The 12468-nt window shown below is 46.1% G+C and overlaps 1 protein-coding gene across 1 annotated transcript in view; it reads right to left on the reverse strand.

The window, feature by feature from the left end:
• The window catches only part of MAOB (monoamine oxidase B), a 116230-nt gene that overhangs the window by 28441 nt on the left and 75321 nt on the right, over positions 1–12468 (reverse strand). The window contains exons 4-5 of the mRNA XM_047076102.1: positions 4200–4304; positions 3400–3491 (exon numbers count right to left, since the gene is read on the reverse strand). Coding sequence (XP_046932058.1) covers positions 3400–3491; positions 4200–4304 — 197 coding nt within the window. The remainder of the gene's footprint in view (positions 1–3399; positions 3492–4199; positions 4305–12468) is intronic.

A 12468-nucleotide genomic window follows, 5' to 3' on the forward strand; every position in this document is an offset into this window, starting at 1 on the left:
CTGGAAGACTGATCAACATTATTCTTGGAACATATAACTGTGCTTTAGTTTGAGTAACAATAGGTTGGATATTTTGGGGATTATCTCCTTTAAAACAAGAAAATGATACCACGTAGATCTTGCCTAGAAAAATTTAAAAATTACCTTGTGTTCATGTAATCTTAGTATCTCAGAGTGTTTTATTTTGTCAACCAACAACCTAGAATATTCACGAATGGGGGGTTTAGGCCAAGGCCTATGGTAGAAAAAGTCAGATCTCTATAATCCCAAAGAAATACAATGCGTGCCTTCTTCAAGGAGCTTCAAAGCTCTCTTGGAAAAGAAAAAACCTTACTGACTTTATGAAAAGCGTTTTGTAATGGAAGTTATAAAATAAATGCAGATAATTAAATCCTCACTATATTTTGAAAATCTAATGTATAGAATTTAAAATATTGAAATTGCACTACAATAAAAATAAGTTGTATTGCAAACTGCATTCTCAAAAAAACCTGGTAAATAGCTTAAGCGTTTAAAAAGATATCATTGGGGCGCCTGGGTGGCTCAGTCAGTTGAGCGTCCGACTTCAGGTCAGGTCACGATCTCACGGTTTGTGAGTTCGAGCCCCACGTTGGGCTCTGTGCTGACAGCTCGGAGCCTGGAGCCTGCTTCGGATTCTGTGTCTCCCTCTCTCTCTGCCCCACCCGCACGTGTGCTCTGTTTCTGTCTCTCAAAAATAAATAAATGTAAAAAAAAATTTTTTTTAAAGATATCATTAATAATAGGCATTGATTTCATGATAATGAAAGGATTTTACTATTCCAGAATTGGTTGTTTTCAAAGGTTGAAAATATCGGAGAAGCACAAAGATGTTTCCAACAGAATATTATATAATAATAAAAATTATGAAAAACTGGAGGTGACCAAAATGTCCATCAGGAAGATAACGGATACATGCACGATAGCACCTGCTTTCCATGGAATATTCTGCAATCATAATATATGATAGTTAATGAGGCATTTTTAATGACATGGATCAATGTTTGCACTGTAGTATTAAGTATTAAAAACATTTTGATGGATGTCCATTGCTTTTGCATTACATATATAGTTTCCTCTTTAAAAATGAGATCATATACGTGTTTAATATTATAAAGTTTTTCCAAGCCGTTAAATATTTTTCCACGACATGATTAAAAAAAATTTTTTGTGTGCGTGCATGCGCGCAAGGGGGAGGGACAGAGGAGAGAGAGAATCCCAAGTGGACTCCACACCATCGGTGCAGAAGTGGACACAGGACACAAACCCACGGACTCCGAGATCATAACCTGAACTGAAATCAAGAGCTGGGACACTTAACCCACTGAGCCACCCAGGAGCTCCTACAACATGATTTTAAAAGACCAGGGTAGGGGCGCCTGGGTGGCGCAGTCGGTTAAGCGTCCGACTTCAGCCAGGTCACGATCTCGCGGTCCGTGAGTTCGAGCCCCGCGTCGGGCTCTGGGCTGATGGCTCGGAGCCTGGAGCCTGTTTCGGATTCTGTGTCTCCCTCTCTCTCTGCCCCTCCCCCGTTCATGCTCTGTCTCTCTCTGTCCCAAAAATAAAATAAACGTTGAAAAAAAATTAAAAGACCAGAGTATTCTAGTTTTTGGGTGCCCCATTATTGATTTAACCAATCTTTTGTTTTGGGACACATACATTTTCCCTTTTAAAATTAAAGCTTTGAATCTCCTTCTTTTTCCCCTTCTCCCTGTATGCCTTTCTCCTGCTCTTCTTTTCTCTGTCCTTCTTTTTTTTTTAATTTTTTTTAATGTTTTTATTTATTTTTGAGACAGAGAGAGACAGAGCATGAGTGGGGGTGGGGCAGAGAGAGAGGGAGACACAGAATCCGAAGCAGGCTCCAGGCTCTGAGCTGTCAGCACAGAGCCCGACTCGGGGCTTGAACTCACGGACTGTGAGATCATGACCCGAGCTGAAGTCGGACGCTTAACCGACTGAGCCACCCAGGCGCCCCTCTCTGTCCTTTAAGCGAAACTCTACAAAGCTGAATTTCTCTATCAAGAAGCATATAAACGTTATGTCTCTTGCTTCCATATCTTAGATTCAGATATTCCTACAAACTTGTTCTTATTTTCAGTTATCAGTGTCCAGCTCCCCTCCCCAATGCCTACAAAGTGAAGACATCAGGGGTGCCTGGGTGGCTCATTCTTGAGCGTCTGACTTTTGGTTTCAGCAAGTTTGTGAGTTCAAGCCCCGCGTTGGGCTCTCTGCTGTCAGCACGGAGCCTGCTCGGGATCCTCTGTCTCACTCTCTCTCTCCCCTTGCCCTGCTCACTCTCTCTCTCAAAAACAAATAAACATTAAAAAAAAAAAATGAAGACATCAACCCCAGAACCAAACATATTCTCAACTGATGCTGTTTAGCATGGGAGGACAGTCTCCCTGAACATGGCTTCTGTATCTCTTTGTTTTTTACAAATTCACCATGTGCTTGGATCCTTAGAACCCCTTCCTTTTTTCCTGGGGTCGGAGAGCAGGGAGGCCTCTCCATGTTGCCTGTCTATATCGCCTCCACAATTTGTATCCAGTTCCCAGCTCTGCCAACCAGAATGGAAATGTCTGAGTCCTGAATACTTGCTTTCAATGCTACATGTTTTTCAATAAAGGGGGCTGGCGGAGGGGGGGGAGGGTTAGTCCAGGCCTGCATTGTTTTAAGTTTTTTAATTTTTTGATGTTTATTTATTTTTGAGAGAAAGAACGGCAGAGCGTGAGTGGGGGAGGGGCAGAGAGAGGGGGAGACACAGAATCCGAAGCAGGCTCCAGGCTCTGAGCTGTCAGCACAGAGCCCGGTGCGGGGCTCGAACTCCTGAACGGTGAGATCATGACATGAGCTGAAGTCGGGCGCTTAACCGACTAGAGCCACCCGGGCAAGGCACCCCTGTTCTTTTTTTTTTTTAAGTTTATTATTTATTTTGAGAGAGACAGGGATAGTGTGAGTAGGGGAAGGGCAGATAGAGAGAGGGAGAGAGAGAATCCCAAGCAGGCACCGCACTGTCAGCACAGAGCCCGACGTGGGGCTCGAACCCACAAAACTGCCAGATCACGACCCGAGCCGAAACCAAGAGTCAGGCGCTCAACCGACTGAGCCACCCAGGCGCCCCATAAATTGTTCTACATAAAGATGGTGGCACATTCTGGTCTGTTCTGAGGACTTTGGGGGGGTAATACCCCCTCTGTGATGCATAGCTATTCTAAAGATGTCTAGACATCTTTAGGACCGAAGCCACTTCCAAGATTTCTCAGCATTCCATGGGGCCGAATGGTGTGGTTTTAGACACAAAGCAGTTCCAGAGCCATTGAATGGTGCCGCTAAATAAACCTGAAAGATGATCGGAGTAAATGCCTGCGTGGGGAGTCTTACTCTGTCCAGCAGATCTTGTTTAGCAGCTCCTTCATGGTCATGTGGTCCCACTCCTCTGCAAGGGGTGCCTTCCACGGGGCATCACTGGGGATCTACACTCAGGTAAGGGTTCGGGGAGGGGGGAAGGAAACACAAACGTAACTTTCCATTTTAAATAGCTCTCTCAATAGTATTAAAAACTCTACCTTGAAGAAGGAAAACGTAAGCTTTCCAAATTCTCCCAGTAAGGATTTTTACTGCCCAACCGAAGCGGTTTGTGTAGCGTTCCTATTATCGGTCTACACCACCGGATCCATATTTAATTTCCGGTAACACTCCCCGCACAATCAGCGGAGGCTACGTTGAAATCGGGCCACTTGCAAAAGTCGATGACCAAGTTACTCCTTTAGAGGCGGCATTCATAAATTTAGCTCTTTAACCTGGACCAGACAGCCGTACTAAGTCACACCTAAATTGGAGTTGCAGGTCAAGCAAGCTCCGTGTGTGTCAAAAGACCTTAGGAGTCTTATTCTGCTATGTCCTGAGGACTTTCTAAATTAGAAACGTCCTGCCAGGAAGGCTGAGTGCTACATCGTCTTCTCTCCCTCCTCACCGGTGATACACAGACAGCACTCTGGTGGACGTCTTACTCGTTTAGAGGGTAGAAACAGGTTCATTCGCCCATTTCGTAAATCTGCACGGAGATACCTTCTGTACGAAGCCATACGCTAGGCATTGCTGATACATAATCCCTTCCTTCTCTTAAGGACTAAGCTTATGAAAAATACAAATGCAGTCAAAGAAGCTTTAGTGAGCTTTACCTCTCGTCCCATGTCATCCATCGTCCTCCAAAGGTTGTTATGATCTAGGTACACAATTGGGTTCCACACAGGTGGGAAGGGGCCCCTGAAGGGGTATGATTTGCCCTGTGAGATATAAGGTATTTTTAAAAGGAAACATTCACTATAATGTAAAAATACTCAAATTCCTTGTCAATTTGTGACATACACTTAAGCGTTTTAATTCCTTGTGTCCTTAGAACCGTACTTAGCTTTTCAGCATAGAAATTTCCAGCTCAATTCTCTGTTACCTAAATAAATTTGGTGCCAACCCCCCCCAAAAAACAATAAAAGGGTTTCTCTCTGAAATTAGAACCCCTACCACGAAACATTTAAATGCCGGTACATTAGTGGGGTTACCAAAAGTTATCTCATTTGCCAGTGATACTTGCAAATACCTCAGAGTGATGGGACCCTATGGGTCTGGAGGATCAGAAAATCACAACTATAAATGTTACACAAGGTAGAAGAAGATGAAAAACCGATTGTAGGGATGTAAGCATATGTAGGAAGAGCCATGAGACACAGCCCAGCAAGCTTTTCCAAGCAATCATAGGTGCTAGGTCAACAAGGAGTTCCCGGAGGAATTTCAAGGTCAAAGCAGAAAGAAGAGACAATTCAGAGGCACCTGGGTGGTTGAGTTGGTTAATCGTCCAATTCGTGATTTCAGAGCCTGCTTAAGATTCTCTCTCTCTCTCTCTCTCTCTCTCTCTCTCTCCCCCTCCCTCCACCTGCTCCCCACCCCCTCTAAAATTTAAAAAAAAATAAAGAAGAGACCTGATGCGGGCCTCGAACCCATGAACCGTGAGATCATGACCTGAGCCGAAGTTGGACGCTCAACCAACTGAGCCACCCAGGCGCCCCAAGAAGAGACAATTTCAAGCCTCTCTTGGGAACATATTTGTACTCCCTGGTTCTCCCAGCAGGGTAGGGACACCTCAACACAGAGTTAAAGGACACACATTTCTCCAAAGATTAGTGATAAGACAGCCTGTAAATCATCTCTGGGAAGTTTAACCCAATGGCAGTTGGGGACACGCACAAAAAGCACCTTGGGTTAACCTGAAAGCCTGAGTCAGAAGTCAGGCTGTGCTTCTGACATCATCTTTCACCCAACGTGGGATAACACAAGGTCCATGGTCAGCCAAAATGTCACCGTAACTCTGAGTCGGTCAGGAAAGACTCATCTCACGCTGATTTTGTAGGCAGAGAAATGAGTTGGGAAATGAGAAGACATTTCGTGCTCATTCTTGTATTCATTCTGTGGTCATGCTGGTCTTCTCTTTCGAACGAGGCTGTAAAGTTCTCAGGGAAGATTTATGATGCAGGCTTACTTTTCTTCTTGTGTTATGTAGAGTTCTCCAGAGAAACAGAACCAAGACCACTGTGTGTGTGTGTGTGTGTGTGTGTGTGTGTGTGTGTGTGTATGGCAGGGTGTGGAGAAGGAGATTTATTTTAAAAAATTGGCTCACACAATTGTGGAGGCTTGTCAAGTCCAAAATCTGCAGGGGAGGCCAGCAGGTTGGAGAGCCAGAGAACTGCACTTCATGCCTAAAGGCTGTCTGCTGGCAGAATTTCCTCTTCCTTCCAGGACCGTGGTCTTTTTCTATTAAGGCCTTCGACTGATTAGACGAGGCCCACTCTCATTATGGAGGCTCATCTACTTTACTCAAAGTCTACTGATTTCTTTTTTTTTTAATTTTTTAATGTTTATGTGTGTGTGTGTGTGTGTATGAAAGAGAGAGAAAGAGAGAGAGAGAGAGCAGGGGAAGGGCAGAGACAGAGGGAGGCACAGAATCCCAAGCAGGCTCCAGGCTCTGAGCTGTCAGCACAGAGCCTGATGCGGGGCTTGAACCCACAAACCATGAGATCATGACCTGAGCTGAAGAAGGACGCTTAACTGACTGGGACAACCAGGCACAGCCCCCCCCCCCCAAAGTCTACTGATTTCAATGTTAATCTCACCTAAAAATACCTCCATGGAAACATCTAGGATAGTGTTTGATCAAATATTGGTATTGTGGCCCAGCCAAGTTAACACATTAACCATCACACTTTTTAATTAACTTTATTAAGGTATAATTTACATACAATGCAACCATTTTAAATGTACAATTTGGGGAGTTTTGACACATGTATGCACCCGTGTCACTACCACCATGATCAAGATAGAAAACATTCCCATCACCCCATAGAAAGTTCTCCTTTGTCCCTTGCCAGTCAATTCCTGCCCCTCGCTTTCTTTATTGTCACACAAAACAAAATAGTGACTTTATTTTTTTTAATGTTTTGTTTATTTTTGAGGGAGAGAGAGAGAGAGAGAGACAGATCACGAGTAGGGGAGGGGCAGGGAGAGAGGGAGACACAGAATCTGAGGCAGACTTCAACCTCTAATCTGTCAGCACAGAGCCTGACGCGGGGCTTGAACCCACGAACTGCGAGATCATGACCTGAGCCAAGTCGGAAGCTTAGCTGCCTGGGCCTCTGGAGGCGCCCCCAAAATAGTAACTTTAATTTGTGGTCACACAACCGTCACTTCTGGTTTGTTAAGTTTACATCTCTTCTTTCAGTTTTTAAAAAATATTTATTTTTGGGGCGCCTGGGTGGCGCAGTCGGTTAAGCGTCCGACTTCAGCCAGGTCACGATCTCGCGGTCTGTGAGTTCGAGCCCCGCGTCAGGCTCGGAGCTGATGGCTCGGAGCCTGGACCCTGTTTCCGATTCTGTGTCTCCCTCTCTCTCTGCACCTCCCCCGTTCATGCTCTGTCTCTCTCTGTCCCAAAAATAAATAAAAAAAAACATTGAAAAAAAAAAAAAATTTTAAAAAAAAAAATATTTATTTTTGAGAGAGAAAGAAAGAGAGAGGGGGGAGAGAGGCAGAGAGAGAGGATCTGAAGCTCTGAGTGGTCAGCCCAGAGCCCGACACGGGGCTCGAACTCCCAAACTGCAAGATCGTGACCCGAGCCGAAGTTGGATGCTTAACTGACTGAGCCACGCAGGTGCTCCTTCTTTCAGTTCTACTGAGATATAATTGACATATAACTCTGTGGAAGTTTAAAATGTACAGCCTCGGGGCGCCTGGGTGGCGCAGTCGGTTAAGCGTCTGACTTCAGCCAGGTCACGATCTCGCGGTCCATGAGTTCGAGCCCCGTGTCAGGCTCTGGGCTGATGGCTCAGAGCCTGGAGCCTGTTTCCGAGATTCTGTGTCTCCCTCTCTCTCTGCCCCTCCCCCGTTCATGCTCTGTCTCTCTCTGTCCCAAAAATAAATAAACGTTGAAAAAAAAATTAAAAAAAAAAGTACAGCCTCATGACTTGATTTACATATGCTATGAAGTGATTACATAGTTTAGTTAACACCTATCGCCTTATATAGACACCAAAAAAAGACAAAACTGGGTTTTTCCTTGTGATGAGAACTACTCTCTTGCAAAGCGCCCTTCTCATCACCTCATTCAGAAGCACACGACTTACCACTGATGATACTAATCTTGATCCCTTGGTTAAGGGTGGCTCCTGTCCGCTTTCTCCACTGTAAACTTACCATTTTCCCCTTTCCGTGCTCTGTCCTTTGGAAGAGAGTCGCTAATTTCAGTCCAACCTCAAGAGGAGATAGGAGGGGGGGGGGGGCGCGCCCGGGTGGCTCAGTCAGTTAAACGTCTGACATGGCTCAGGTCATGATCTCACGGCTCTTGAGTTCAAGCCCTGCGTCGGGCTCTGTGCTGACGGCTCGGAGCCTGGAGCCTGTTTCGGATTCTGTGTCTCCTTCTCTCTCTGCCTTTCCCCTGTTCATGCTCTGTCTCCCTCTGTCTCAAAAATAAGTAAACGCTAAAAAAAATTAAAATTCTTCTCTAAGGAAGATTTGCCTCTTTCCCCCTTGTTATTTATTTGTTCAATCACCTATTTGCATCACTATGGACTCATATATTTACTTCATACTCTGGATTGTAATCTAATACTGTATTATTTATTTTGTTGTTCAAATTGTTCCACTCGTGTCCACAGGGAGCTCATTCAGGCTGGCTCTTGTGTCCTTTGCAATGACCCCATCTTTTTGTTTCTTGAGCACTTCCTTGACTTCTGGCACTGGAAGATTCTCCGGCCTCTTCTTCTATTAACTCTGCCTCAGCCCTACGATCTGCTGTTTTTTTCAAGCAGACTTCATTCCTTTTAGCAAAAGAATGATATTTAGAAGCAACTCCTGGGGGGTGCCTGAGTGGCTCAGTTGGGTGAGTGTCCAACTCTTGATTTTGGCTCAGGTCATGATTCCTGGGTCATGGGCTTGAGCCCTTCATAGGACTCATGCTGTGCGTGGAGCCTGCCTGGGATTCTCTCTCTCTCTCTCTCTCTCTCTCTCTCTCTCTCCCTCTCCTTCTGCTCTCTCCCCTGCTCGTGCTCTCTCTCTCTCTAAAATAAAGTTAAAAATTAAAAAAAAAAAGTAGTGGGGTGCCCAGATGGCTCGGTCAGTTAAGTGTCCAACTTTGGCTCGGGTCACGATCTCGCGGTTTGTGAGTTCGAGCCCCACGTCAGGCTCTGTGCGGACGGTTCAGAGCCGGGAGCCTGCTTCAGATTCTGTGTCTCCCTCTTCTCCCTGTCCCTTCCCCGCTCATGCTCCAGGTATGCTGACTTAAAAAAAAAAACAGCTTTATTGGGATATAATTCTTCTACCATATCATACAATTTACATGCTGACTTTTTAAAACCTCTCCTTATGCCTGTATCAGTGTTCAGCACACAGAACATAGTGGAGATCTGTGACCGACCCACGGGATCACGCTCCACAAAGGACGCCTGAGTCCCCATTCCGGCTTTGCCTTTTCCTGAGTTGATTGACACAGAGTAAGTGAGTTGCTTAATCTCCTTGGGCCCCAGATGGCAACCTTTCCAACTCAACATCTGTTGGCCGCATCACCTTCCTCCAGGAAGTATGCCCAGATTACCTTAAACGGCTGGGTTAGGGAGCCTTCTCAGTGTCCCAGAGCTCTCCGTTTACCATTCATCTGCCACTGTCTCCACTGCACCAGCTTCGTGTATTTCTCATTCTGTGTCACCCCCTGGGATCTCAGCTGTAAGAGCATGGGCTCTGCAGTTGGCCTACCTCGGTCAAGTGATGGGTCTGTCTGCCAGTCACCAGCTGTGTTAAGTTGCTTAGCCTCTCTGGGCCTCAGTCTAGCCGTGTGTAAAACGGAACGACAGCAGCTTCCTCACGGATGTGCTGGGACAATGAAGTGAGTTGAGCCACGTAAGTCACTTTGGACGGTGGCCGGCACGCGGGAGGTTCTCGATAAATGTTGTGTTGCTATTGCTGCAGCTGCTACTGTCATGATCCTAACCTTCGCATGCCTGGGGACTGCTGCGATGGACAGGTGAGTTCATCTCAGCAGTATGACCTTGAACTGGTTATTTGCTCGACACCCAACGTCCTCAACTCCCACAATGATCATTTGTACTTAGGTTTTTTTTCTTAGTCCTTTTGGGCTGCCATAACAAAGTACCATAGATATTTCTCTCCCACGGTTCTGGAGGCTGGGAAGTCCAAGATCAAGGTGCTGGCAGCTTTAGTGTCTGGTGGGGGCCGCTTCACGGTTTATAGATGGCGGTCTTCTTGCTGTGTCCTCCCATGGCAGAAGAGACAAGGGATCTATCTCCCTGGGGTCTCATAATTTTATAAGGGCACTGAGCTCATTCGGGAGGGCTCCAGCCCAGGACTCAGCCACTCCCAAAGGCCCCATCTCTTCATGCTTTCGCATTGTGGGTCAGGATTTCAACATGTGAATTTGGGGGAGCCACATTCAGTGTAGAGCAGATTTCTTAACACTGTTATTAACTTCCTACTTTTTTCTTTTAATTTTTTTTAGTGTTTATTTTATTTATTTTTTTTTTTTTAATTTTTTTTTCAACGTTTTTATTATTTATTTTTGGGACAGAGAGAGACAGAACATGAACGGGGGAGGGGCAGAGAGAGAGGGAGACACAGAATCGGAAACAGGCTCCAGGCTCCGAGCCATCAGCCCAGAGCCCAACGCGGGGCTCGAACTCACGGACCGCGAGATCGTGACCTGGCTGAAGTCGGACGCTTAACCGACTGCGCCACCCAGGCGCCCCTATTTTATTTTTGAGAGAGAGAGAGAGAGAGAGAGAGCAGAGGAGGGGCAGAGAGAGAAGGAGACACAGAATCTGAAGCAGGTTCCAGGCTCTGAATTGTCAGCACAGAGTCCGACGTGGGGCTCAAACCCACGAACCATGAGATCGTGACCTGAGCTGAAGTCGGACACTTAACCAACTGAGCCACCCAGGAGCCCCAACCTTCTTCTTTTCAAGTCTGCCACTGAGCCCAGACCTACTCTGGCCGTTGCCAATTCCCGCCAGGAGAGGGGTGCCAGCCTCTGACCCCCTTCCCACCATGCGCACAAGGTACTTAAAGAAAGAGGGTGAGGGACGGAACTTCAGTATTCAAGGAGCAAGTCAGGCTACCTACCAGGGGCAGAGTGCATCCAAGACTGGGAAACAAAGACATCTCCCTAGACTTCTCAGTGTGGCCGAAGGGGATCGGAAACTCTACCCTCACCCAAAAGGTGTTCTTCACCTTTCCCCAGGGCAAGCTCCATGAGTCAGAATAGAGTTCTCAGATTTAAAAAAAATATTTATTTTTGAGCACGTGAGCGGGGGACGGGCAGAAAGAGAGAAGGAGACCAAATCCTAAGCAGGCTCCAGGCTCTGAGCTGTCAGCACAGAGCCCGATGCGGAGCTCAAACCCATGAACCACAAGACTGTGACCTGAGCTGAAGTCGGACGCCCAACCGACTGAGCCACCCAGGCGCCCCTGTTTATTTATTTTTTTTGACAGAGAAAGAGAGAGAGAGAACAAGCTGAGGAGGGCAGAGAGAAAGGGAGAGAGAACCCCAAGCAGGCTCCGCACTGTTAGCAGACAGCCCAACGCGGGGCTTGATCTCACGAACCATGAGATCGTGACCTGAGCTGAAATCAGCAGCTGGACGTTTAACCGACTGAGCCACCAAGGCGCTCCACCCCGTGATACAAATTAAGTAAGCATCGTAGCAAGCACCATGAGGAAGGATTTGAGACCAAGGCACGTTGTCTTACGGGCTTTCTAGAAGAAACAGTGGAGCGAAGTGAGCGGCAAACACACGGTACAGAGCAGTCCAAGCTCTTTGGGGGTCACTTCATGGAGGATGAGTGCTCGTGGAGAGACAGGGCTGAAAGGCATACATCTTGCTGGTGGGGGGAAGGTGAATCCCAAGAACCATGCTTGATGTGACACATCATAGGTATGTGTATATGTGCGTGTGTTCTACTACAGGAATTTTAGATGACAAAGAAAATAAAGAAACCGTAGGTATTCCTGAAATCCCACCAAGCGGAAATCTATAGTGGGTATGAACATTTCAGCTATGTTTCTTGCATTCTTTCATGTATTTTCACAATTCTACCCTTGATGATTAGGTAACATTCCACACCACGCAGAGACCAGGAGTTTCTCAAACTGTGATCCAAGGACCCCCTCAGGCTCCCTAAAGTACATTCAGAGAGTCTGTGAGGGTCTCCCTTTTCCAAGCACACGTGAAGGAAGACTTCCTTTATTTATTTCAACCCAAACAACACGCTGCAACGGACTGAATGCCAACACAGATACGAGAATCCAGCTCTCGGCTATTAAGCAGATGTGAAAAAGATATGCAGAATGTAAATCAATGCCACTCACGCATTTTTTTTTGTTTTAGAAACTATGCATTTCGTACAAATATGTTATATCAGACAGTAATCGGGTTATTGTTATTTTCGGTGAATTAATATTCAAACAATCCTCAATTTTAATTTCTAACATAGTAAAGATAGACAGAGTCACATGGGCAAAAGCTACTTGAAGTTCTTCATGTTTAGGAAGGTAAAAGTTTGGGAGCACCTGGGTGGCTCAGTCGGCTGGGCGTTCAACTCCGGCTCAGGTCATAATCTCGCAGTTTGTGGGTTCGAGCCCCACATCGGGCTCTGTGCTGACAGCTCGGAGCCCGGAGCCTGCTTCCGATTCTGTGCCTCCTTCTCTCTCTGCCCCTCCCCCACTCACTCTGTGTCTCTCTGTCTCTCAAAAATAAATAAACATTAAAAAAATTTGTTAAAGAATGTAAAAGTTTGAAGAGCAGCACTGCAAGGGACACAGGATGGCTTTTAAGAGGCCAACACAACTGACTTAAATGGACTCTTGAAACTTCATAGCTGTGTGACTACTAGTCGCTTGACA

The sequence above is a fragment of the Lynx rufus genome, unplaced genomic scaffold, assembly GCF_022079265.1.
Source record: "Lynx rufus isolate CCGP_SWC_20201006 ecotype Redwood Valley unplaced genomic scaffold, mLynRuf1.p SCAF_14, whole genome shotgun sequence".
NCBI lineage: Eukaryota > Metazoa > Chordata > Mammalia > Carnivora > Felidae > Lynx > Lynx rufus.